At 35.5% G+C, this 25,013-nt stretch overlaps 3 protein-coding genes across 3 annotated transcripts; 2 read left to right on the top strand and 1 right to left on the bottom strand.

The window, feature by feature from the left end:
* Positions 1–264: 264 nt before the first annotated feature.
* LOC132183320 (E3 ubiquitin-protein ligase RHF1A-like) lies at positions 265–4,346 on the bottom strand. The gene is made up of 8 exons (XM_059596732.1): positions 3,800–4,346; positions 2,684–2,730; positions 2,516–2,578; positions 2,320–2,437; positions 1,871–2,208; positions 1,382–1,489; positions 936–1,293; positions 265–616 (listed from the first exon to the last, which is right to left on the bottom strand). The coding sequence occupies exons 1-8, from the start codon at positions 3,944–3,946 to the stop codon at positions 608–610; spliced, it is 1,188 nt and encodes a 395-aa protein (XP_059452715.1). The 5' UTR covers positions 3,947–4,346; the 3' UTR covers positions 265–607.
* Positions 4,347–10,498: 6,152 nt separating this feature from the next.
* LOC132182340 (beta-1,3-galactosyltransferase 7) lies at positions 10,499–14,064 on the top strand. Its single transcript, XM_059595561.1, has 11 exons — positions 10,499–10,674; positions 10,923–11,022; positions 11,123–11,181; positions 11,275–11,477; positions 11,572–11,635; positions 12,074–12,146; positions 12,233–12,353; positions 12,448–12,535; positions 12,653–12,778; positions 13,158–13,267; positions 13,533–14,064. Exons 1-11 carry the CDS (start codon positions 10,574–10,576, stop codon positions 13,679–13,681), a joined length of 1,194 nt encoding a protein of 397 aa, XP_059451544.1. The 5' UTR covers positions 10,499–10,573; the 3' UTR covers positions 13,682–14,064.
* A 1,587-nt stretch (positions 14,065–15,651) lies between these two features.
* On the top strand, positions 15,652–24,100 carry LOC132189149 (vacuolar protein sorting-associated protein 9A-like). The gene is made up of 5 exons (XM_059603727.1): positions 15,652–15,820; positions 16,810–16,957; positions 20,017–20,187; positions 21,743–21,922; positions 22,843–24,100. The coding sequence occupies exons 1-5, from the start codon at positions 15,729–15,731 to the stop codon at positions 23,659–23,661; spliced, it is 1,410 nt and encodes a 469-aa protein (XP_059459710.1). The 5' UTR covers positions 15,652–15,728; the 3' UTR covers positions 23,662–24,100.
* Positions 24,101–25,013: the final 913 nt, after the last annotated feature.

Genomic DNA, 25,013 nt, shown 5'->3' with positions numbered 1-25,013 from the left:
TTTTAATAATAAGAGCAAAGTTTATATATATATATATGCAAAGAATAAATTAATTGAATAACTCATAAACAAGTTAGAGTTGTTTGAAAAATAAATAAACAAAATTTGAACAAATTATCTGGCTTAGTGATAAGCTCGAACTCAGCTCATGGTTAAAAAGCTTAAATAACCTAACTTGAACATTCAATACTTGCTCGACTTGGCTCGATTAGAACCCTAAATACCTGAAAGCATTTTTTAACTCGAGGCAGGTTCCTTAAAATGTTGAGGTTTTCAAGTTCTACACACCGAGACCAGAAGAGGAGGATTGATTTGCAGTGAAGACTTAAGTTATTCAATGCCTTTTACCACATCAGAGCAGTCCAGATTTTACCAAACAAGTAAGGTTAGAAACAGTTAATAAAGACCAGAATTCTCAGTTTTTAACTATGAAGAAAGTAAAACACTGTTGGCCTGGACAACATCTGGTCCGATTAAGGTTTTCCACTTCGCATGTTTATAGGCAGGGAGGCAATGCCGGACGAAAACCAGCCAGCGGATTGGTTTTATCACACACTACGTCACTTGCATCATCTGCCTCCTGGGTTAGCTGATAAACACAAACTTTTTATCCACACTGCAAATGAAAACGGAAAAGAAGATTTTGATTAGTATATATATCTATTGGGTTGCCCGAAAAAAAATTCACCCTTCTGTTTTTTTTTTCTCTGAGATTAATATTATTCATAAAATTTAAAGCAGCCCCACATGCCTTAGTTAATACATCTAAATGACACAGTTTCAGACTCCAAAAAACAGCCTATGTATCCAGCAACTTCAATGGATTGGTGCCTCCTTATAACACTACCGGCTTATGATTTCATATGCTATGTTCACAAAAAGAAATTTCAGCATTTAGTCGGCAGAGCAACATCTAAAGGTAATTTTTTAAGAACCTGTGCATGAGGAATCTCTGGCTGTCCAGGTATAGCACCAGAGATATAGGTTGCATCTGGGCTTAAATCATCTCCAATTAGCCCACTATTTTTGTCAAGAGACTGAGCATCAACCTTATCCTCCACACCCTTTCCTTTGAAGGATAAGTTTGAAGGGCCCACCGTACATCTGGAAACAGGAACAGAGGATCCAGTTCGCTTTGAACTAAGATCTAGGCGTTCAATCATCCGTGCAACACCAGCAATTCCTGCAGTCATCTCGCGCTGAACTCCTTTGCTTAGCTCTTTTACCGAGTTATTATGAGCAAGTAGCTTCTCCTTAAAGCCCCGGGTACCCTTTGAGATTGATTCCTTATATCTGTTGCCACACATCCAAACACCTCAGTATGAAAGTCACAAAACGAGGAAACATCAATTACAACAAGAACCAAAAGGGCACCATATACCTAGCTGAAGCAGCAGACATTTTAGATTTGAGTGTCTCTGGAAAGGAGAATATCTCAGATGTGCTAGGCCTTCTTGGAGTATCAGGCGGTGGCTGGCTGTGAAGAAGCCTGGATGATGATTACACGAATAGTCATAAGATACAGAGATACTGAAAAAAAAAATCTACAGACAGAAGGATGCCAGAAATTTTTATGTAGTTCTGTAAAAGAAAACTAGTATGGATGCCAAGGTAACAATTTTCAGTAGAGATAAAGTAAGTGCAGTCCAGATGATGCTATACGACAGTGCATTAGTCAGATCATTAGTGTTTGTGTTCTTAACTGCATGAGGTGTTCAATCACATGTTCCAATTTGTAACTGTAAATCTGATAATAAACAAAAAAATTATGCTTGAGAATAAAACAGATGATGGCCCAAGAAACAAGGTTAATAAAAACGAAAGCATGGAATGCTCCATTGTAGTAGGACTAGAAGTCCTGTGAGCACACCTGGGTTTAAAAGGGATATCTCTGTTAACAGCAGCACTGGAGACTAAATTAACATCCACAGATGACTGAGGTTGAATGTTAATAGCAGAAGGTATGCCAGATAGTGAATCACCCTCGGGTGATACATAACTTAAATTTTGAAAATTTTCTGCTGAAGTTGCATTTGTTTTCTGTGACGTGTTTTCAGGAGATGTGAAAACAAGAAATTGGGAAGGAACAATCCCAGAAGATCTCTGCCTTTCCCTTCTACTAACATAACGAGCTCTGCTAGCAGCAGCAGCCATATGCTGCATAATACGCTCATCAAAATCAGAGTCATCGTCCGAGTAAGAAGCATCCTGGAAGTTTCAGTTTCACTTCTTATCAACACACATTCTTTTCTCACTAAGCCAACCGTTAAGAATAAAGATTCTTGATCATGGAGATTCATAATAAAGTAAATCACTCACATGCTCAACACTGAAGTCTTCACAGAAATGACGAAGTGATGTGGGAGCCGCAGAAGAAATGTTCCTTGACCTTGACCTTGAGCGCCTTTCAATCTGCACTGCAGCTAGAAGCCCTTGGCTACAGAAGCTGAATTAATTAGTGATACTCAAAAGAGAGAGAAGAAGGGCAGAGATCTATTCACAATGAATTATATACCTGGCAGGATCTTTTAAGATAACAAACTGGCAACATATAGGACACTCTTCACTTCTTTGAGACCTACAAGAATAAATGAGTTCAATTAAAAAGAACTCATGGAATTTGTTTGTGTGTGTGTGTGTGCCGGGAGGGGGGGGTTGGGGTGGCGTAAATTTATTAGATTACCATTCAAGAATACAATGAAGATGATATTCATGTTTGCAACTGGTAATCTGAAACAGGAAACAAGGTCCGAGGTGTTAAAATTCTAGTTAAGAGTTGAACCCAAGAGTAACTATATCTAAGCTGCAAGTTTTTAGAAAAAGCAGGCATCTTTCGATTCATGATATGAATATATATTATTTTTGCATCAGTCTTCTATACACGCATTCTTTCTTAACCAAAGCACATATTTGGCCACATGGAGCAATTTAATATCGTGACCGAACAAGTAATCAACCGGAGCAAATAGGACAATACCTAATTGATGCAAGTATAAGTTTCAATTGTTTGTATTCAATATCCCAAATCCTCTTACCTCCTCTGGTGAAATATTTGTCTAGGAAACGTAATATTTCCATTAAAAATCCCCATCAGTTTATTTTAGTGCCTCAGTCTAAAGGGATCCATTCTCCTGATCCTGATAAATGGAAGAATTTTCCTAGATTTCACAATGATATACCAACTCGCATTAGACAGATCAGATCACATTTGTCCATCGTCACCCCTAAATTACAACAAAACATATTCAGAAAGCGAAAATAGGCAACCAGAAATCAGAGGATTGATCTGAATAACATATCCCACTTATCACATAATTTTAAAACCAGACATTGATCATCATGACCAAGTTGCGTTCAAAAGCCCAACGCAACACCCACTAACAAAGGAAAAGAACATCAAACCAATAAAGTAATATCCTCATTATTCAACAGCCCAAGTCCAAGTCTAAATTTGTGTAATTTTCCCTCCTTCTGTTCCACTATAAGTAGAGGCAGTTCATAAAGGATCACTAAGCTTAGCATATTGAAAACCCTTTTCCTCTCCCTTATAACAACAAACCGACAAACAAAAAAACAAACAAAAAAAACCTATGATTTTCAGTGTCAGAAACACAAAACCCATGATCTCCCTCAATTAAAAAAAAAACAAAAAAACAAACAAACAAACCCATTCAAACCTACAACACGCGCTATAGTTACACAAACAAATAACCAAAACAGAAACACAAAACACAGTCTAATGACAGAAAAAGATAGTAAATTTAATGATGACGATTATAATGGTAATGTGATGACATACAGTGGCAGGGTCGGCGGTGGTGAAAGGCTCCAGGCATATACTGCAGCCGTCTTCAAAGGCGTCCTCAGGAGCTCCAGAAGAAGAAGATGCGGCTGACACCACTGGGTTATACAGAGAAGAAGAAGAAGGGAAAGTGATGTTTGCCATTGTGTGTATGTGTGGCTCAGTTAGCTTGAAGATAATAGATGAGAGAGGTTGAGACTTTTATGGAGAGGAAGGAGGAGTTGATGAAGAAAAGAACCCTAGAAGGAAAAGTATTAGAGAGAGAGAGAGAGAGAGAGTAAATAGTCAAAGAAAAGAATTGTGGAGAGAAGAAGAAAAGGCAGAAAACGCAGGGGAAAATCCGATTCAGACGGTTTGGGTCTTTGATGAGAGAATCAATCTCATTTATTTAATTATTAATTTCATTATTTACTTTTAAATTTTTAACCAGTTTGGGATTTCTTTAAGGAAAATTGTATTAAAAGTCCAAGACTTTTTTTGCCTTTATTTGGACAAAGCCCTGAGTTTTACTCACTTGATAAATAAGCTCTTCTCTTAAATTTTTCGCTCCCTCGTTAACAGAAAAACTTATCACTTGTCATGTTTATCTACCTCAGAAAAACTTATGTTAAAAAAAACAAAAAAAAAAAAAAAGGAAAGAAAAATGAAGAAGAAGGAGGGTCTATAAAGGCAGGCCATGGATAGTAGGGGTGGCCCTACTCTGTCACCAACCCCACACAAGGGGTAAAGATTTACCTTTTTTTTTTTTTTTTAATTGCAACTCCAATCTTATAGACTTAAATATTGTCTGCAGTAGCAAACGCTTCTATATGGTCTACTTTTCTTGTCAAAATGCAGAAAGCATAGAAGTTCCGTAAGATGTTGAAACTTCTACGAGCGTAATACTCTTTACTTTTCTCCATCTTATTAATTGTTGTTTCTGTCAAATTACAATTATTATGATTATGATACAAGGGCAATATTGGAATAAAATAATTAGAAAAATCATTTTCATACCACATCCACTGTTCCACACCAAGCGATGAATAGTGCTTTAATGGTCTCACCTGTCCCATGTATTTGACATTCAAAATACATTCTTGCAAGAGGCAATTTGACAAATTTTCAGACAAAATCCAAACAATAGTGGGGTGCTGCAAACTATTTAGAGGGTTTTTTTTTTTTTTTTTTTTTGCTTTATGGTTGTGATGTGATATAAAAGTGAAAGTAGTTTTGAGTGTTTTGTGTTCTGAGTTGTTTGTTAATATGCTTTTGCTTTTTAGCCCCTGAAAGCGGTTGCCAAACGAGCCCTCTATGTCCAAAAATCTGGGATTTTGACAAACTAGACACCCATAACAAACCACATTAGATCACAAGTTTACATCGTGGTCTCACATCCTTTCAAGAAACCTACAAATACTAGCCTCTAAAGAGCATCAATCTTGGTTCAAAGATTTGAATGCACCCTGAATAGGTAGGAACAAAAACATATATTACTGGATTATTTGCTACTATCTGTAAACTGCAGGCACTCTGTGCTACCCAAATCGATGGTTTTGTCAAAAATTCTACTGAGAACTGCAAAGCATGCTTCTTTTAAATCTCAGTTTGAAGGAATCTGAATCCAAAATCAAATATGAGTGATACATCATTCAAACAGCTTTTTGCAATATGATTAGCTCACCATGAAGCTATAAATCAAGCAGAAAATGGCAAACACAAAACGTAGCAAAATATATCAAACAGAAATGACAAGAAAAAAGATAAAAGGAAATACATATTACAACTCCGCTGCAAAAACAATAGCTTGAAGTGAAAAATGATAATATGGAACCACTGTTCAAGAAAACGCCGATGAATCGCACACTCATGCGATCAAATTAGCTATCAGCCATAACAATCAACAGGCGCGCGGAACTAACATTTATAGTTTGCAGGGGTAAAAGTACAAAAAAAAAAAAAATTAGGAAAACATGGGGGTTGAGAAGGCTAACGGCCCCATGTAGTTCCGCTCCTCCCAATCAACAACGAAAAGTTAAAAAAAATGAAGCAAATAATAATTTACAAGAGGAAGAATAAGAAGGGAAGTGTTACCTTTGATGTGATGGGAGATAGAAGACGACTCGGTCTTTAATTTCCGTAAGGAAAGAAGTGAGAAATTCTCAATCGCCGAGCTGAAAGCTTGCAAGAACCCTATGTAATGTGTAGCATTCTACTTCCTCTCTATTTCTTTATTCTATTTGTATTAGAAGTTGCAATGAGTCTCATTTGTAATCCTTGTTTTCCTCTTCCCCTTATTTGAATAGAAAAACACACACATAAAAAACAAAATTAAAAAAATTACATTTTAATCACATAAAAAAAAATTCAATTTTTTTTTTCCTAAAACCTATTAACAGTTCAATCTATTCAGCCTCTTGTCTTTTCTTTTGATGGCAATTACCCCAAACTAAAGCCCTACTAGGGTGGAGGACCGCCACACCACCACCTTTGTCTTGATCCGAATCCTTTGGAGGTCCATACTACTTCTAACTTATTGCTCATTGCTCACAAAATTATTAAAAGTAACGTTATAAATCACATTTTTATCTTATAACAATTATATAATATTAACATGTCAGTTCCTATTAGTCATTGATTTTTTTTTTTTTTTGAACATAAGAGGTTTGTGATATGGTCCCCATAAAATAGCTGCCTAGGCTAGCTTTACAGGACCAAATCTCAGATCTGGGTCCATGAGCAAACAGTCAAGTTTTTGGAAGCTAATCTATATATCGAAAGGCAAAACAAGGAAGCAAACCAATTAATAAGTTTGGACCTTGTATCAATAGCTTTCAAATATGGGAGAGTCAGTTTTATGCTCAAGTTGTCTTTAAGGGATAATTTAATCAGTTAGAAATCACACATCATGAAATAAAAGATACTAAATCGAATCTCTCTCCCCATTTCTTTATCCTTATGTGGACATTTAAAATACATATATTATGCTCAAGTTTTTCGTATTTTATTAGGAAAATTGCTAGACATTTAATATTTATTTTACAATTTGTTTACACGTGTAAACATATGATTGGCAGGTGTTAAAGTTTTTTTTTAAAGTGGTTGACGTAACTCTAATCACATGCTAATACGTGTAAGCACGTAATTATATATATTCTTCTCTTGAATCAAATGGCTACAATAGACTATTGACTTCCCCTATGAAAAAGGCACCACTAGGCTTTAAAAAAAAATTGGAAACTAAGATATAAAACTGGATAAATTTTTTTGATTCTTAGCATCCACATCAAGTTATCTGTAGGTCTTAATGGTATCAGCATAAATTTAGTGAAGAAATAGGCCAGGTCCGTGTATTTTTGTCATTTAGACCAGGTAGCCAATGAGTAGCCAAATACAAACTTTCCCTCACCCTGAGGGTGCTCCTCTCTTCATCACACCCCCCCCCCCTATGGCTGAACCTTGGTTTCCCTCAACCATGGGCCTAAGGCTAATTTAAATGGTGGGCCCTTAAGCTGTCTTGGGCAAAAGAGTGGACCAAACCAGATTCAAAAACTAAAAAAATTCATCTCAAAATCAATCATAACATTCTTACTTTTTATATCACATCAATAATTTTTTTTTATTATTCCAATAAAAAAATCACTACAAAACAATTTTTTTTTTTTTTTCACTTTTTTATACAAAACATTCATATTTTTTCTCTCATATCAATCAAATCTCCTACAGTTCCAGTCCACTTCTTTTATCAAGCCCTTTGCCAAACACAGCTTGCTGTGTTTGGCAAAAGGCCGGACCGGACCGGACTTAAAAATTAAAAAAATTATTCTCAAAATTAATTATAACATTCTTACTTTTTACATCACATCAATAACTTTTTATTATTATTCAAATAAAAAAATCACTATAAAACAATTTTTTTTTTTTTTTACTTTTTTTATATAAAACATTCTTACTTTTTTCTCTTGTATCAATCAAATCTGTTACAGTACATTTTCACTCATTTTTTACATTACATTGCCAAACACAGCCTTAAAGTCTACATAAATAAAATGTGTTAATAATGGTTACTCTCTTTAAAGTTTAATGCTTCTGTTTTTCAAAGCTTTTTGCCTGACTTGCAGGAAAAGCATCAACGTTGTGTCCCTTTTATCAATGCCATTAACCAACTTCGTGAAAATCTGACGCGAGTGAGGAATTTGATCCCCAAGAAAATCAACGAACTAAGTCAAATTCGTTAGGCAACCGCACCGGAAGTTTGATTCTCAGTTGATTAGTTGTTCATAATCTTTTGATATATATATATATATATATATATATATATATATATTTGGTAAAATACAAAATTAGTTATTTTAATTTACTTGATTTACAATTAGCTATATGTAGTATCATAATGAATTCGGAGGTGTATGCCAAAAAAACAGTTTACTCTTTACAATCAAATTCCGTATACTAATTTAACACATTCCGTTAACGTAACACTTATTTAAATATAATACATGTCACAATTTTATTGACTCTAATATTTTACGCTATTAAAATTTGTTAAGTTAGCTGACGTAATTTAGTTGTAGTGACTACATTTTTTATTTTTAGCATACCTCATAATGACATAATCTCGAGTTTATTTTAATACAACAGTAAGTTAATTACAAATCTTATAAACCACGCATACTGATTTTGTATTTTATTGATTTTTAATTATTATCATAGTGTGACACGTATGTTTCAGTCCTCTTTAAAATAGGGGTTTGGGACAATTTTATCCCTAAGTTAGTAAGTTAACAAGTCTGGATTCTCTCCTTGACCGGAGAGGATCCTTAAATTCCAGGAAACTGCCCATAGACTTTGGGCTCTCTAACTTGTCGCTGAAACAGAAATGATGACTTTCTTTGGTTTTACCTAGGATGTAGAGTTTAATGATGATGACAACATTTAGAATCAACTAACTAAAAATAGACCTCTTTTATTATTATTATTATTATTATATTTTAAGTAGACTCTAGTTCATACAATTTGTTGATTATTTTGTTCTAGAATTTTGTTAATTGAACAGTTTTTTTCTTTTCTTCTTCTTTTTTTTTAGTGATGTTTGATGTGGAGCCAAGAAGTGTGTTTGCAGATTTCAATATTTTGGATGAGGTAATGACAAATGTTGTAAGGTTTTCAGATTGAGTAATCGAGGATATTTAGGGCGCATGGTGATGTTTAATACGCTTAATTAATAAAAAAAATGGGCATTTTTGTCTTTTAGAAGAAGAATAAAAAAAAAAAACAAAAAACAACTTCCCCATGGCTAAGGGAATATGTATTCCCACCTCTATAAAAAGGAACCCACAATTCCTCCTGGATTCCCTTTACTATTGTCCAAAAATTCTATGAGATTAACCTATTTCAAATGCCAGGTAAGTATTTTGTTTTTTTAATCTTCTTTGTTTCCTACTTTGTAACAAGCTGCCATGATTTTAGCCTTCTTATTCCAAGTTCCAACCGAAATTTTATTGATGTGTGATTTGTGAAAAAATATCTTTGACTTTGAAAAGTAATTTCTTAATTAAGAAACTACCTGGTTGAATCTAAAGATAGTATTTGGATTGAGGTTGTGTCTAATACTTGTCTAAGTACCGTGTACCTAGAGTTATTGTACACCGTACAATAACTCTAATTTGGACCATTTATTTTAAATGAACAATAAAAAAATACATTGATGTATCACTAATTTGGGTCCAAATGATGGTTTTAAGCCTCGTGACGTAGCTCAACCACTCAAAAAGCAGTCTAAGAAATGATTGGTTACCCTTTTGTCTATACATTTATATGAACAACAAGAGGGAGAGAGAAAACTTTTAAGTGGTGGGGGTGGTGGTAGATTTAGCTTATATGTTATTATTAAAATAAATCAACGATCAAGATTGAACTTCTCAAAATCTCCTTTTATTTTCTCTCTCTTATTAAATGTTTCTAAAAGTAAGTCAACTTTAAAATTCAATCTTGATCGTTGATTCAACTACAGCATACATGTTATTAAAATAACAGCATGTAAGCCAGATTCAGGGGTGGTAACAGATTGGTAGTCGAAGCGGGAAGTGCTACGGTGATCATAATAGATGTAAGGATCGACGGCTAGAAATGAATAAATATGTGTGCCAAATTTTGAGTAATTCGTTTGAAATAAAAATTTCATATTAAAAATATTGTATCCCGTATAATGCCTAGTTATTGCACGGGACCTCAATCCTTAAATGGAATATTTATTAAACCATTATTCGAAAAAAATTTACAAATAATTCCAAAATACACAATATTTATAACTGTTTTGACCTTTTATCTTTCACATTAAAAATACATTTTGTATTAATTTAATTGAGTTACCGTTACAAGTTACCTAAATAGAAGCAAACAACAAAGCGTATATAATTCATGACCAATGACAGTTAGACAGTTAGTTTGAAAGGGCGAGACATTGAATAGACAGAACAATGGTTAAAAAATAACTGAGGGGTTTGCATGTTTTTCGGGAGTTAATAAGAAAAGTCAAACGGGTCGTCTTCGGACCATCCGAAATAAAAAAAAAACGGGTCTTGACTCGTGCCGTGACAGGCGTGGACGTGAGAAAGATCAAAGACGACACAAAGTCGCATGTAATAACAGCCTAACTTTGACGGGCCAACCCGGCTGCACACCCATAAATAAAAGCCGAAAGAAGAGAAGCGTCAAGCGTCCTCGTCGGCTCTCATTGTGAGGGAAGAGTTATAAACCAATAGGCTCTGTTTCTCTCTCTCTCACGCAGACATGCAGAAAATGAAGAACCGGAGCGCTGGAAAAATCTCCGCCCAATGGATTCCCGTTTTCTGCGCCTTTTCCTTCCTTATTGGCATTCTCATCAGCGGCAGGTCCCGTTTTTGTTCTTTTTTCTCTTCGGCCTGTGTCCGTGCATTTCCTTTGTTGGAAAACTTTTGATTGATTGGAATTGTAGGAAATTTGTTTTTCTTTTTTCGTTTTGGGTTTGATATTGGGGTGTTTTCGAAGCTAGCTGACGAGATTGTTTTGGTGTTGGATCGTTGTTTCTCAGGACGTGGGCCCCACCGGAATCTAACGGTCAGCTCATGCACCGTTTTGGTGTTGGATCGTTGTTTCTCAGGACGTGGGCCCCACCGGAATCTAACGGTCAGCTCATGCACCGGCGGCGACAGGAGCAAGAGTTGCTAGCTGTTTCCACCGACGATTTTGCAACCAAAACGGTACGTATATATAATTTTTGTTGATGCTCAAAAAATGGTCGAAATTTGAAAATTTATTTTTTCCTTTCTATTGGGTATTGAATTTTCATTGTTTTCCCAGAAACCAGCAGCGGATAGCGATGTAACGGAGAGAGTTTACAGAACCCAGGAAGCACTTCAGTGAGTTTCTCAGAATTCTTTGTGTTTTCTGCCACAATTCTCTAAGTTTCAAGCTAATTTTCTAATAATTTGGAGTTTTGGAGGTGTGTCCAGATCCCTAGACAAGCAGATATCGATGCTGAATATCGGGTTATCGGCGACTCGGAATTCTCGGGAAATGGGGATCCCCGAAGGCTCTGCTTCCACCTCTTCGTTTCCCACTGAGAGGAAGAAAGTGTTCATGGTCATTGGAATCAACACTGCTTTCAGTAGTAGGAAGCGACGTGATTCGGTGAGAGAGACTTGGATGCCGCAAGGTAAATTCACATTTGTTCTTTGTATGTTTCATTGTTTGGTCTTATTATGGATGTGGGGTTTGTTTGTTAAGAATGTTAAGCTGTGTTTTTGTAGGTGAAAAGCTTGTCCAATTGGAGCAGGAGAAGGGAATCGTGATACGGTTCATGATTGGCCACAGGTAAATTGCCTGTCCCTGGTTCTTTTTGATCTGTTGACGTTTTAGGATATAAAGTCAATATTTAGATTTAGATGTCAGAAATTATGGTCGGAATTTATTTATAGAATCCCTGTTTTGTATGCAATGATCTTATGGTGTCAGTTGGGCTCATGCTTGTCATTGTTAGTATTTTCAATGAAAAGGGATATGATTATGGAGAATAGACAAATATGTTGAAAGAGAAGGATGATTTCAAAACTAATTTCAGGCTTCTACTGAAGCAAAATTCATTCTTCTGGATATGACTATTAGATAATCCCTAAAAGTAATTGCAATTGTACATCTCTTTTGTCTCATATTATTACATATATGACAATAAGATATTGAAATTGACAGCTAAATCATATAATGTTGCTTTAAATGAAATTGAGCTGACTGATATCTGCATGATTGGTTCAGTGCAACATCCAACAGCATCTTAGATCGAGCTATTGATTCAGAAGAAGCTCTGCACAAAGACTTTATTAGGCTGGTAAGAAAGTTATGTTTATCTAAACATCGAAAACACTCTTCAAGGAAAATGGTACCAAATTTTCAATATGTGCAATTATCTTGTAGGAGCACGTTGAAGGGTATCATGAGTTGTCTGCAAAAACAAAAATGTTCTTTGCCAGTGCGGTGGCAACATGGGATGCGGACTTCTATATCAAGGTGGATGATGATGTCCATGTCAATTTGGGTATGCACAGCCTCTTAACTTCTTTTATTTTTGTTGTCATCTTGTTGCATTATTATCACTATGGTTGAGTTTCTTACATGTCTTGTTTTTGTAGGTATGCTAGCTACGACTCTTGCCCGTCACCGTTCAAAACCTAGAGTCTACATTGGGTGTATGAAATCTGGACCGGTTCTTTCTCGAATGTAATTCTCCTGAATCTTATGTGTTGATGATAATCAAAATGTTACTATTTTATTTGCTTTCTGCCCTATCTCTCTAGTGTTATATTAGCATTTTAATTAAGTTCCTTTGTTCTCTAGGGATGTCAAGTATCATGAGCCAGAGTACTGGAAATTTGGAGAAGAGGGGAATAAATACTTCCGACATGCAACTGGGCAGATATATGCAATCTCAAAGGATCTAGCCACATACATTTCTATCAACCAGTAAGTTTTTTCTTATGAAGTAGCCTAATTTGCTACCCTGTGAGGCTGTGAGCTACCATAATTTTGGCACCATCTTTGGTCTTTGCCCAGGTCAAAAAGATATTCTGCAAATTTCATTAAAACTTTGGAATAAGGTGCCTTAGTTGAAATTGACCAAAAGTTTTGGTGTTGAAAAACTTTGACTTGGATCAAAATCAAACTGATTTGAGAAGAGCGCTGAAATTTTGTCCAAAGAGAATGGTGTATGGGTCCATATTTTCCTGGAACCAGCAAGACTTTTTGGATGTGGCAGCTTTTGGATTTGAAACATTTGCACATACAAATATTCTTCTTTATGAGACACACATAAAGTTGTGGTTGGTGGTGGTTGTGATTGCAGGGCTATATTGCATAAGTATGCCAATGAAGATGTGTCACTTGGCTCGTGGTTTATTGGTCTTGAAGTTGAGCACATTGATGACCGCAATATGTGCTGCGGGACCCCTCCAGGTACTGCTTTGAAAAGACTTGTAATTTAGAAAGAAAATATACAAACTTTCTGTTTGGTAACTGAGAAAAAAAAAAAAAAACTTGCAAAAAGAAAAAAGCTAAATTTTCAGGTACTAATATAGATGTGTAGCACAAGTTTACTGCTACTAGATGATACACCACTAGAAAACCAAGATTGTCAATACCATATACAGCCTGATATGGGTTTACTTTTAACATTTGATGTAAGTTCTCTTCAACTGACATTAATTATCAATTGCTGCAGATTGTGAGTGGAAGGCACAGGCAGGCAATGTTTGCATTGCATCATTTGATTGGAGCTGCAGTGGAATCTGCAAATCGGTGGAGAAGATCAAGTATGTTCATTCAAAGTGTGGTGAAGGGGATGGAGCTGTTTGGAGCGCTTTGTATTGAATCAATTTAAGGGTGAGGAGGATCTTCCTTAAGCAGACAAGGATTCTGAAAAATTTTCAGTGAGAGGCAGCTTAGGGCATTAAAATGATGAAAGTTGTGGATATATCTATGATACACAACTTCAGCCATGTAAGTGCTGGTGAGCAAGATGTGGTCAAAAAGTTATATGGAAGCTGTTCATTTGTACACAATCTCTGTATTCTTAAATAGTTTTTTTTTTTCCCTAAGGATTAAAATGTAACATCATGGGATGGGTCTCATATGCACACTATGCTCAGTGAGTAGCCCCATGAGTAGGAGCAAATTGCTATTAGTTGTTGGTTCTTTGTACTGATGTTTCTTCTGTAGTGAAAATCAAAAATCGCATTGCTTTCTAGTTTTGTGATGAAAATCCCTTTCAGCTTATGTTTCGAAGTTTGATGGGATTCCCTGCTTTCCATCACACTTTCTTTTCTTTTTTTTTTTTTAATTTTTTATTGTAAGGATGAAAAGGGGTTATACGTGAGACTTAAATACACGTTTGGCCCACGTGCGCACCAATTGACAAAACCAAGAAATTTTATGGGAAAGGCCCAGCCATTTTTTTTTTCTTCGGTTATTTATAATTTTTTATTTTATATATATTGGTTTTATTTATTTTTTTTTTGTTATTATTATTATTATGAACTAAAGACTCTCGTAAGGGCCAAAAAAATAGACATTTGAAAGTAAGGGCCAAAAATAAAAAAAACTTAATGAGTATGGCCCAAAAAAACATTTAAAATAGGGCCAAAATTGTTTATTGGATAGAGCCTTAACAATTTTAAAAATAGAACCAAATTGGGCAAAATTTGGCTATCTTGCCAAGTGGGTCGCTATTAATCTTGTGTTTTGAAGCATTTTTAATACTACTCCATCTTCTCTTCTATTAGGATCAATAGTGGGAAGGATCCCCTATACAACCATTCCCTTTGTTTGTAATTTGCTTAGAAAAAAATAATAATAATACACGTTTGGGACTGTTTTTTGTTGTAGCCAATATTGGACAGACATAGATCAAGATTATTAGATTATATTATTGCCAAGTCGATAAAGCTTGATTAAATGGTAATTTTAAAAATTACATTATTTTTGAAGACATTAGAAGGACATAAGAAGACTTTTAAAATTACTCTTTTTCATAATTTGACATGCGTGACAAATTAGAGAAATGAAGTTTAAATATAAGATAAACTTGCGGGAGTAGTGAAATAAATAAATAAATAAAATGAAAATGCTTCATTTCATCTATTAGTTTTTTTTTTCTCATCCTCCTATTTTTTAAAATCACCATTGAATATGTAAGCCATGTGAATCCTACATATAAGCCCCCAGATCTAATAGTAATTTTGAAAAGTGGAAGGATGGGAGAAGAATCAGAAGATAATGTATAACATATCTCAATAAAAAAATATGAAAAACTTAAAGTAATTAAAATTAGAATTTAAAAATTGAGAGAAAAAATTGAAATTTCACAATTAAGTAGGGAAATTATATTTTTCCCTTTATATTTTTTTCTTGTATCAAATCTCTCCCTACAATTTAAAATTCATCAAATCAAGGTATGAATCATTATAAAATCACTGACTCTATTAAATTGTTTAGTGATGAACAATGACATGTAGGTTGATGGCGACATCAAATCCAATAAAATTTTGACATGTGTACATTTTGAATCAGCAGCAACAAACTGTCACATCAAGTAAAAAAAAAACAAAGAAAAAAATGTAAAAGAAAAAACCAAAGATAGGTAGTTTGAGGTTGGGCCTTAGCAATTATAGGCAGCCACCCGGCCATTTCAAGGCAGGTCTTGGGCTGGGCCAAAGCAATTCTTTCAAAAGCAAAGGCAGCCACCCGGCCATTTCTAGGCAGGCCTTGGGCTGGGCCCTTGCAATTCTTTTAAAAACAAAACACCGAAAAAGGATAATAAAAAACATCGTTTTAGTATTCAAAGCTACTCCATTACTGCGGGGTCTCTTCATTCTACTGGGAAGCTCAAAATTTTGATACTATCGGACGGTGGTGGGTGATGGAGAACGCTGACGTCTTCCTGGGTTTGCACGACTTTCTGGAGCGCATGCGACAACCCTCCGCTGCCGATCTCGTCAAATCCATCAAAAGGTACTGCATTTATCATATGATCGATACAGTTTCCAAATTGAATCCTTCAATTTTCCTAATTCCCCTATATATTGACTGCTAAGTTCTTGCAATTATCGTGTTTTTTCCAAAACAAGAACAACAGATATTTCTATTTACTTATCGCAATTCTGCCAAATAATTTAGGAAATGTTTGGGAACTACTTTTTCTTGCTTGTAGTAGTGCAAAGTTAGATAATTTTGATTTCATAAATTGAAGGAAAATGCTTGCCTACTGTAACTTTTACTACAACCTCTTACAACTTTGATGTCAATCCACAATGAGTATCACGCAGGGTAGATTGTCATGTCAATTTGTAAACCTAGCAAGTTCAATGTGAATTACCTAGTGGCAGTCCCCATTTTAAAAGCTGTATCCTAGCAGCAGTCCATAGTCAAAGGAAAATTTATACCCATGTCACAATGGTTGACTTAACGTGTTTTAAGTGGCTTTTCTTTTCTTTTTTGTTTTAAGTGGGTGACATCACTGTTAAGTGGCTTTTCTTTTCTTTTTTGTTTTAAGTGGGTGACATGAGACATCACTTAAAACATCTGCTGATGTGAAATGAGCGTGAAAAGTAGATTACTTGACAAATAATGTTCAATTCTAAGAGCATCTTTAGCAAATTATGTAAAATGTCCATATTAGCTAAATTCAGCTAATATTGCCCCCTTTTCACCTCCAGCATAGGCTAGCTAAAATACATTTGGTGCTACAGTGAATGGCAAAAGAACACTGGATCATTTGTTTAATATTTTCTCTCTTCCTTCTCTCTTCTCTCATGACTAGGTATTTTACTTAACCTTGTTGGAGGTGCTATAAGGTGTTGTGACTCATCAGACAGAGCAGATAGGAGCTCATAACTGAAAATCATGATACCCTTTCCGTAGAAGAGTTGCCATAATAATAATTTTCTCTTTACAAAACAATCATGTGCAAGGTTTTGAATGTGATGTCTTCCATATGGCAGTTTTATTGTCTCATTTTCAAACAATGCTCCCGATCCAGAGAAGGACAGTGCAGCGGTACAGGAGTTCCTTGCCAAAATGGAATCAGCTTTCAGGGCTCATCCACTTTGGGTTGGTTGCTCAGCTGAGGAGCTGGAGAGTGCTGGTGAAGTGAGTTACTCAGACATTTACCTTGTATTTGCATCTATTTATAGGATGGTTGTGTTATTATGAGGGGTGGTCGTTCTCGAAGGGCCGTGGTTTGGAAAATGGCCCCGCTGTGCATCATGTGGTGCTTATGGACTGAGTGAAATGGGAGATTCTTCGAGGATTCCGAAAGGAATTTGGAGGATCTTTTGCACTTCTTTTTTACTACTCTTTTCAGTTGGACGACTGCTTGGCTTGCTCCTTTAGTGATTAGTTTCTCTGATTTTCTTTTTCTCTTTTCTAGTTCTACTTAGGCGTCCTCTTGTCTACTTCCTGTGTACTAGGGTTGCGCCCCTCTGTGCGTTTTCTATACAACATTACTTATCAAAAAAAAAAAAAAATGGTCGTGTTATTATGATTTTCTATTGTGAATATCTCTTTTCTTTGTGCGACTTTATTATAGAATTGCATTATTCATAGGTCAATGAAAAGGTATACAAAATATAACAATGTACTATATCATGGAATATTAGGTCCTAGAATCTTTATCAAAAGGACCGGAGAACAATTCTTATTGTTAGGTGGTCTTGGGCCTCTCTTAACCCCAAAAGCTAACTCAAGAGGTGATGTTTTTCCTCACACTTATAAAGTGACCACTAGCCTATTCCACAACCGATGTGAGATAACTCCAACAATCTCTCTTTCACACATCGGACCCTGGGCCAAAGCAGCGACAACCCGTTTCTCCTGTGGACTGTTGGGCCGAGACTTGTTGATAAATCTGGGTTCTGATACCAGTGTTGGGTGGTCTTAGGCTTCTCTCAACCTCAAAAGTCAGCTTAAGAGGTGAGGCTTTCCCTCACACTTATAAAGTGACCACCAGCCTCTTCCACAACCGATGTGGGATAACCCCAACACTTATTTTGGTCCTCCCGGCCCCGGGGATTCCACCGAGAAGTTCTTGTAGTTGTTGTGGTGATATCATGAAAGAAGATTGACTATTGAGACCTTCAACTTTTGTTTTTCTGTCAAAGTGTCAGTTTGAAGGGATATTAATGAAACTAACATGTAGATACTTATTAAAAAAGAAAAGAGAGAGAAGACAAAAAGCATTAATTTAAGTTTATGAAAGTCTTAAAATAAATGAGTTCTGAAAGTTCTCAAACTAATAAGCAATTTCCCTAACATTCACTGCTGATTTAGCCTCCTAATTACCCGTATGTTCTTTTCCTTTCTAAGGGACAACAGTGTAGAGGAAAACAGAATTTTTCATTGACTGCCACCCTCTTGATTCTACACCATTTGATGTAAGCAATCCACCTGGTGGCATAGGGGCACAACCCATAATATTTCAGGCATTGTCTACAAGTATTGCTTTGAAATATATTTCTGTATAAATGATGAAGAAAGAAAGGCTGAAGGGAAGGGGAAATAGGAGTTGAGTGAATGAGAGAACAAAGGCATTACAACTCTGTACATAATTTCTGACTTAAGTTACTTATCAAAAAATAACTTCTGACTTCTGTTGTTCTTTGTGGTATGACTCCAATGATCTTCTGAAAGTGACTTATTTAATGAGTCTAATAGAACTCTTGAAATCAATAAGTGTACAATGGAGATATGCAGAATCATAAAGATATGGATACTAAACCTCTGTCAAAACCACCGAGCTAAAGCTGCATTACCAGGCTCCTAGGTGTTGGGTCAGGGTCAGGTTCAAATCTAACTATCAAAAAAGAAAATAAATTGCATTATCTGAAAGCTCAGCATCAATTTTGACCCCACGAAAATCCAATATGGAGAAATAAATTGCATTTTCTGAAAGTTTATCATCAGTTTTGACCCATTGAAAATCCTATGTTTCTTTTCTCCACGGGGATTTGCCATATTTGCAAAGGGTATTGTCTACAAAGTATGACATTTCACTTATCAAAAAAAAAGTATGACCCTTGATATCTTAATATCTTTACTCTATGGTGCCACCAATTAGTAAGTAGCATAGGAAGAGGGTGTGGCCCAGTGAACCTAATATATACCCTAGGAATCTTTCTTTGATAACTAGAGAAGATTCTTAAATCCATAACTAGTTCAGAACTGACCTCAGTTCTTTTCTCTTATCTACCTTCTTTGTTTTTTGTTTTCTCTCTCTTTAGCTTATCAAAAAAGCATACTACACAAGCTTATCTTTGGTACTTGGAGAACAGTGTCTTTGAGATGGATTATGATATCAACGAAAATGATCTGAAATGATGTTATTTTGTTCGAATATTGAAAAAAACATTAAAAAAATAGCCCCAGCAATGCCCAGCTATTGTGGCTTGGTAACCTAGCCACCGCAGTTAGGTCATGCCCAGCTATGGTGGCAGGGTAGATCACCTGGGATTTGGAGCGCATTCAAGCACTTGTCGTGGGTTTGAGGTCCGCTCATGCATGGTTGTGGTGGGCACTTGAGCTTGGCTTTAAGGAGTGCTTAGAGGAGACAGTTGTTGAAAGTGAGATAGCAGGAGTGGATGAGGATTTATTAAGTATGGTGGTGATCGTTGAAGTATTAATCATGAGTGTTTATTCTCTTCAGCTGCAACCGTATAGGCTATATAGGTTAGGCAATGGTTGGTCTTATTGGCTCTGGTTTGCAGGGAGAAAGTGGCTATAGTGTTCTTTAAACGGTCGAAAAATTTATCAGACAACCAAACACTGTTGGAGGAGATTTCTCATACACTTCTCTGAGAAGAGTGTCTGAAAACTAAAGTGTTCTTAAAAACTTTACCAGACATACCCTATAATGCTTTAGGCCTATTATTGGCCAAATGGTTAATATTTTCCTTTTGTTGGTACAAATATTTATGAGATCATGCATGCACCATTCACTTTTATTTTATATCTTTAAAAGTAGCAAAAAGCTGGGTACTTCATACTTCTTGCCTTGTATAGCATTTGTTTGGATGATTTTTCTTTTTAGTTTTGGTAATTTTATTGTTTTCATTTCCTTTTTGGGTGTTTTTCTCTTTGTAATATGTGCTGTTTATGGATCATACTTCTGTATATACTGATTTCTTTTATCTTGTGCTTTCTTTCAAATACAGGGACTGGAGAAGTATGTCATGACAAAGTTATTTACTCGTGTATTTGCTTCACATTCAGATGACGTAAAACTTGATGACCAACTTTATGAGAAGATGTCTTTGATTCAACAATTCATTCAACCTGAAAATTTGGATATCAAACCAACCTTTCAAAATGAAACATCATGGCTAGTAAGTAGAGGTTCTACGTGATATATTCTCACTCTCTCTCTCGGTTTTGTCCATGATGCTATGTCCTGGATTCCTCCTCCCCTCCTCCTAGAGGTGATCATTTTCTTTTCTCAAATAAAAGTCTAGTTCAGTGTTAGTTCTATATCTAACTAGGAATTTGAAAATTGGTTTTGGGTAATTATTTTTAAAATGAGTAGATGAATCAATCATGCTTCCTAAGAGCATAATGGTTTCCATCTTTGGCCATCGACTGTGACTGCTATATTGGTTGTACTAAAGTTGTATATGCATGCAGCTGACAACCATATAGTTGCATTTCAGTTGAGGCACTAAAGCTCCATTTCTCCCGCAAACTGTCACATTTCTTTGGATTTTTTGACTGCCTACAATTTTCGTACTTAACTGCCTCAATCCAGAGCTTGATTGACCTAGATTAGATTTTTTTCTTCTGTTTCTTTTTTGATTTTTTCTTGGGGAGGGAGAGAGGTGTTATTGTGACCAAGAAGCTTCGAGCAGGGGATTCCAGAGCACGCTTAAAAAGCTCCTGCTTTTGTTAGTGCCCTTCCTTCAGCTGGCTCCGCTCAACTATTCATCTGTCCTTTCAAATGGATATTTAGGGAAAGTTCTCATGAAGGGCTTTCATTCCATTGCCCACGATAGATATTTAGAAAAAAAAGACTGTTATCATGGATTCAGAATTTTTTAGTTAAAAACTCCATCCAGGGCTCTACATTTCCAGTCTTCTGAAACCCAAGGTGTTGTAGAGCTTGGTTAGCTAAAGTAAGGAGCTTTTCTTTAGCAAGAAAAAACAAATAAAGCAACAGGAAACGTTTGGAGCTTGCTCCCGTAAAAAATAGTGCTTGTGAAGTGTGATTCATGTGATAAAATTATTTTGTATGTTCTTATTGCACTAAATAGCAATAGGAATGTGAATTTGCGGGTACCAAAGTGAGACAATGATTCCATTGCTAACTTGCTATTTTTGGCGTTTTCTATCAACATTTGGAATCATGTTGTCTCCACAATTGGCATGCCGAGTCTCATGTATTGCCAATTCAACAGAATTACTGGCTTCATATTGATCCTTTCATTTTTGACTCTTTGATGAAACCTTGCTCCGAATATATATCTTGAATCTCATGTTGGCTGAATCTTTTAGCAACAAGGCATGTTGATCAGGTCATGAATAGGAATCTGTTGAATCCATTACATGGGATAGTCAATCCTTCATTGCAGATAAAGTATCTTTTCTTTATAGAGGTGAAAGTTAGGTATTTTACTTTATCCAAGAATTACACATACAAGGTCATGTCACTGGTCAAGAACAAATTAGAAATCGTGAGACAAAGAACTTTTAAACAATGTTACAAGATGGTTTTCACAAAAGTGCATGATGGAACACACTTTGAAATGTGGGATACCTTGGAAGAACACCAAAATTGTTTCTATTCCTGTTCACTTCCACGTACACTTAAGGAGTGTTGTGAAACTGGTTTTATTTATGGGATATTTTTCATTTGAAGTCTTACCTGCATCTCTAATCCTGTATTGGCAGCTTGCACAGAAAGAACTGCAGAAGATCAATATGTACAGGGCACCAAGAGACAAGCTTGTCTGTATCCTCAATTGTTGCAAGGTTATCAGTAACTTACTGCATAATGCTTCTATTGCTTCAAATGAGAATCCCCCTGGAGCTGATGAATTTCTTCCTGTCCTGATTTATGTTACTCTAAAGGTGAGATTATATATACCATTATGACTTGGTTTATTCCTGAAATCTTAAGCGTTATTAAAAAAAAAAAGAGAGAGAGAGAAAAGAAAATCTTAAGAGTTGGTTTCAATATCTGTAATTGTGTTCATGGCTAAATTTTTTTCAATAAGTACTTAAAAAAATTTCTATGCTCTGTCAATCATTAAAAAAAGAAAAAAAAATCTTTGTCTACTGTTGCTTACTGACTATGAAGTACAGAGACTCCTGACATGGGAAATGGTAAAATCTTGAAAGTAGGACTTGAACATGGGGATAAGAAATTAAATATATATGATATCTATATATAGATATATATGTGTTGGTGCATGCATGTGTGTGTGTGTGTCCTTGAAAGTTTTCTATGCTTTCTAAAGCCACAATTAAGAAATTAAACCGTATTTTAAAAAAATGGATAAAAAGTTAGCCAATCCATGTTGTGATATTCAGTGGTATTGGTACTATTATTGCTAATTTGTCAATTTTATATATATATATATATATATATATTTTAATTCTTGTTGTTGATGTTTACTTTCTCCATGTATGAATTTTACTACTCATTAAACCAGCAAAATATATAGATTTGTAACTTGTACCTTTTCTTGCAGATTTTTTTGGTAATAGGATTCTTTATATCTGCCATGCATTTAAAAATTAAAACTAAAGAGAGATAAAAGTTGTAGAAATCATGAAATGGTTGCATCTCTTCCACCTATCTTTTTCAGGGGAGAGGAGGTGGAAGGGAGGGAGTGCTAATTATTGTAATGACACAAGGCCTGATTTAGTATCGATAATGCTTTGCTAACTAATGGCTTCCATTCTTCGTATGATTTGTTTTGGTTAATGTCTCTTGAAATGTGACATTTACATTGTTATATCTAGATTACATGAATGATATCGTGCAGGCAAACCCTCCACAACTGCACTCAAATCTGTTGTATATTCAAAGGTACAGGAATCAGTCTCGATTAGTTGCAGAATCAGCGTATTTTTTTACAAACATGCTCTCAGCCGAGTCTTTCATCTCTAACATTGATGCAAAGGCTCTTTCAATGGATGAAACTGAGTTTGAAAAGAACATAGAATCTGCTCAAGCACTTCTTTCTGGGCTTTCAACTGATTTTGATGGTCAGTCTGATCAAAGTGACAGAAATGCAGCCGAATCTGTGGAACCTAAACATCAGTCTTTGCATGTTAAGGATAGGGACTCCATATTACGGCCAAAATCGTCTGAAACAAAATCCACAAGTAAGGAGGCCCCATATGCAAAAGATCAGTTATCAATGCCAAAAATTCCATCCCTCTCAGATTTGGAGAACAAAGGGGCAATTATGCTTCTGAAGGAGGATATGGTGAGCCAAGTCTTTCGGGATTATCCATACTTGTTTGCCCACGTCGGTGACCTAACAGTTAATGACGTAGAAGACCTGCTAAATAATTACAAACAACTGGTTTTTAGGTATGTTTGTCTTTCCAAAGGGTTGGGTGGTGCTCCCCTTCCTTTGTCCAATTCAGAAAGTCAGAAACAGCACCAAGTTGAAAATATAGAAGAACCTGGAGATAGCAGTACTGTGGAACCAAATGAGGAGTCAAAAAAGCATACTAGGACAGATGATGGTTCAAATAAAGTTTCACTATTACCAGAGGAAAATCTTGAAACAAAGTTGCCGCAGGATGAAGCAGTTGTAGCTCAAGGCGGGGGAAATGATGAGACTTCTCAATGATGTTTCTCTAGAAATGTTTTGAAATTTCAAAAAGATGGCCAGTCATCAGGCTATCTCCTTCCCCCCTTAGTGTGGTGAAAGTGAAACAGACTGCGGTGCTTTCTGGTTGGAAGTGCAGTGAGGAAAATCCGGCAAGGGGAATCTAGCATATAGGTTGAAAGTGTCATAGCATTCCATGAAGATCTGCACACATCATAGAAAAGCCTCAATCCTAGCATGCAATGACGTGTACTTGTATCTGCATATTTAAAGCCCTTGATATTGAAAAAAGAAAATATACAGTAATAACATGGAACATGTCTTTTCAGTGAGAGGCAGCTTAGAGCATTAAAATGATGAAAGTTTTGGATATATCTATGATACACAACTTCAGCCTTGTAAGTGCTGGTGAGCAAGATGTGGTCAAAAAGTTATATAGAAGCTGTTCATTAGTACACAATCTCAGTATTCTTAAATGTTTTTTTTTTTCCCTGTTTATTCTTTTTCCTCAAGGATTAAAATGTAACATCATGATTCTTGGGATGGGTCTCATATGCACACTATGCTCAGTGAGTAGCCCCATGAATAGGAGCAAATTGCTATTACTTGTTGGTTCTTTGTACTGATGTTTCTTCGTGTAGTGAAAAACAAAAATCGCATTGCTTTCTAGTTTTGTGATGAAAATCCCTTTCAGCTTATGTTTCAGAGTTTGATGGGATTCCCTACTTTCCTTAACAATTTTTATTTTTATTTTTATTTTTTTATTATTATTATTTGTGTGCGTGTGTGTGTGAGGATGAAAAGGGGTTATATGTGAGACTTAAATACACGTTTGGCCCACATGCGCACCATCTCACCAATTGGGCCGTTATTAATCTTGTCATCTTGCGTTTTGAAGTATTTTCAATACACTTACCTTCATATTTTCTTCTATTATGACCAATAGTGGGAAGGATCCCTATATAACCATTCTCTTTGTTTGTAATTTGCTTCTTTTTTTAAAAAAAATAAATAAATAAATAAATTATAAAAAAAATTATAAAAAAAAAAAAGGGCGTGTGGGACTATTTTTTGTTGTAGCCAAATATTGGACAGATATAGATCAAGATTATTAGATTATATTATTGTCAGGTTGATAAAGCATGATTAAATGGTGATTTTAAAAATTATATTATTTTTGGAAAAACAAAAAAGACATAAGAAAGACTTTTAAAATTACTCTTTTTCATAATCTTAAACAATGAACAGTCGTGTGTGACAAATTAGAGAAATGAAGTTTAAATGTGAGCATGATATAACCAAGTAAATTCGGCCAAAAAAAAAAACAAATAAAATCTTGATCTCCGAAAGCATTTTCCTTCCCCCGCCGCATC

Source organism: Corylus avellana, chromosome ca1 (genome assembly GCF_901000735.1).
Source record: "Corylus avellana chromosome ca1, CavTom2PMs-1.0".
NCBI lineage: Eukaryota > Viridiplantae > Streptophyta > Magnoliopsida > Fagales > Betulaceae > Corylus > Corylus avellana.
Note: the sequence above shows the minus strand (reverse complement) of the source record. Positions and strands in the feature narration are given on the sequence as shown.

What these genes read in the sequence shown, in the direction of transcription:
- LOC132183320 (XM_059596732.1), bottom strand. Translation starts at nt 3,946, where the DNA reads ATGGCAAACATCACTTTCCCTTCTTCTTCTTCTCTGTATAACCCAGTG. An exon ending in ATCTTAAAAGATCCTGCCAG is followed by an intron (nt 2,438 to 2,515) that starts GTATATAATTCA and finishes CAGCTTCTGTAG; the next exon opens with CCAAGGGCTTCTAGCTGCAG. An exon ending in ATGTCTGCTGCTTCAGCTAG is followed by an intron (nt 1,294 to 1,381) that starts GTATATGGTGCC and finishes GTGTGGCAACAG; the next exon opens with ATATAAGGAATCAATCTCAA.
- LOC132182340 (XM_059595561.1), top strand. Translation starts at nt 10,574, where the DNA reads ATGCAGAAAATGAAGAACCGGAGCGCTGGAAAAATCTCCGCCCAATGG. An exon ending in ACATACATTTCTATCAACCA is followed by an intron (nt 12,779 to 13,157) that starts GTAAGTTTTTTC and finishes TTGTGATTGCAG; the next exon opens with GGCTATATTGCATAAGTATG. An exon ending in GTGCTGCGGGACCCCTCCAG is followed by an intron (nt 13,268 to 13,532) that starts GTACTGCTTTGA and finishes CAATTGCTGCAG; the next exon opens with ATTGTGAGTGGAAGGCACAG.
- LOC132189149 (XM_059603727.1), top strand. Translation starts at nt 15,729, where the DNA reads ATGGAGAACGCTGACGTCTTCCTGGGTTTGCACGACTTTCTGGAGCGC. An exon ending in CTCGTCAAATCCATCAAAAG is followed by an intron (nt 15,821 to 16,809) that starts GTACTGCATTTA and finishes TCCATATGGCAG; the next exon opens with TTTTATTGTCTCATTTTCAA. An exon ending in AGCTGGAGAGTGCTGGTGAA is followed by an intron (nt 16,958 to 20,016) that starts GTGAGTTACTCA and finishes TTTCAAATACAG; the next exon opens with GGACTGGAGAAGTATGTCAT.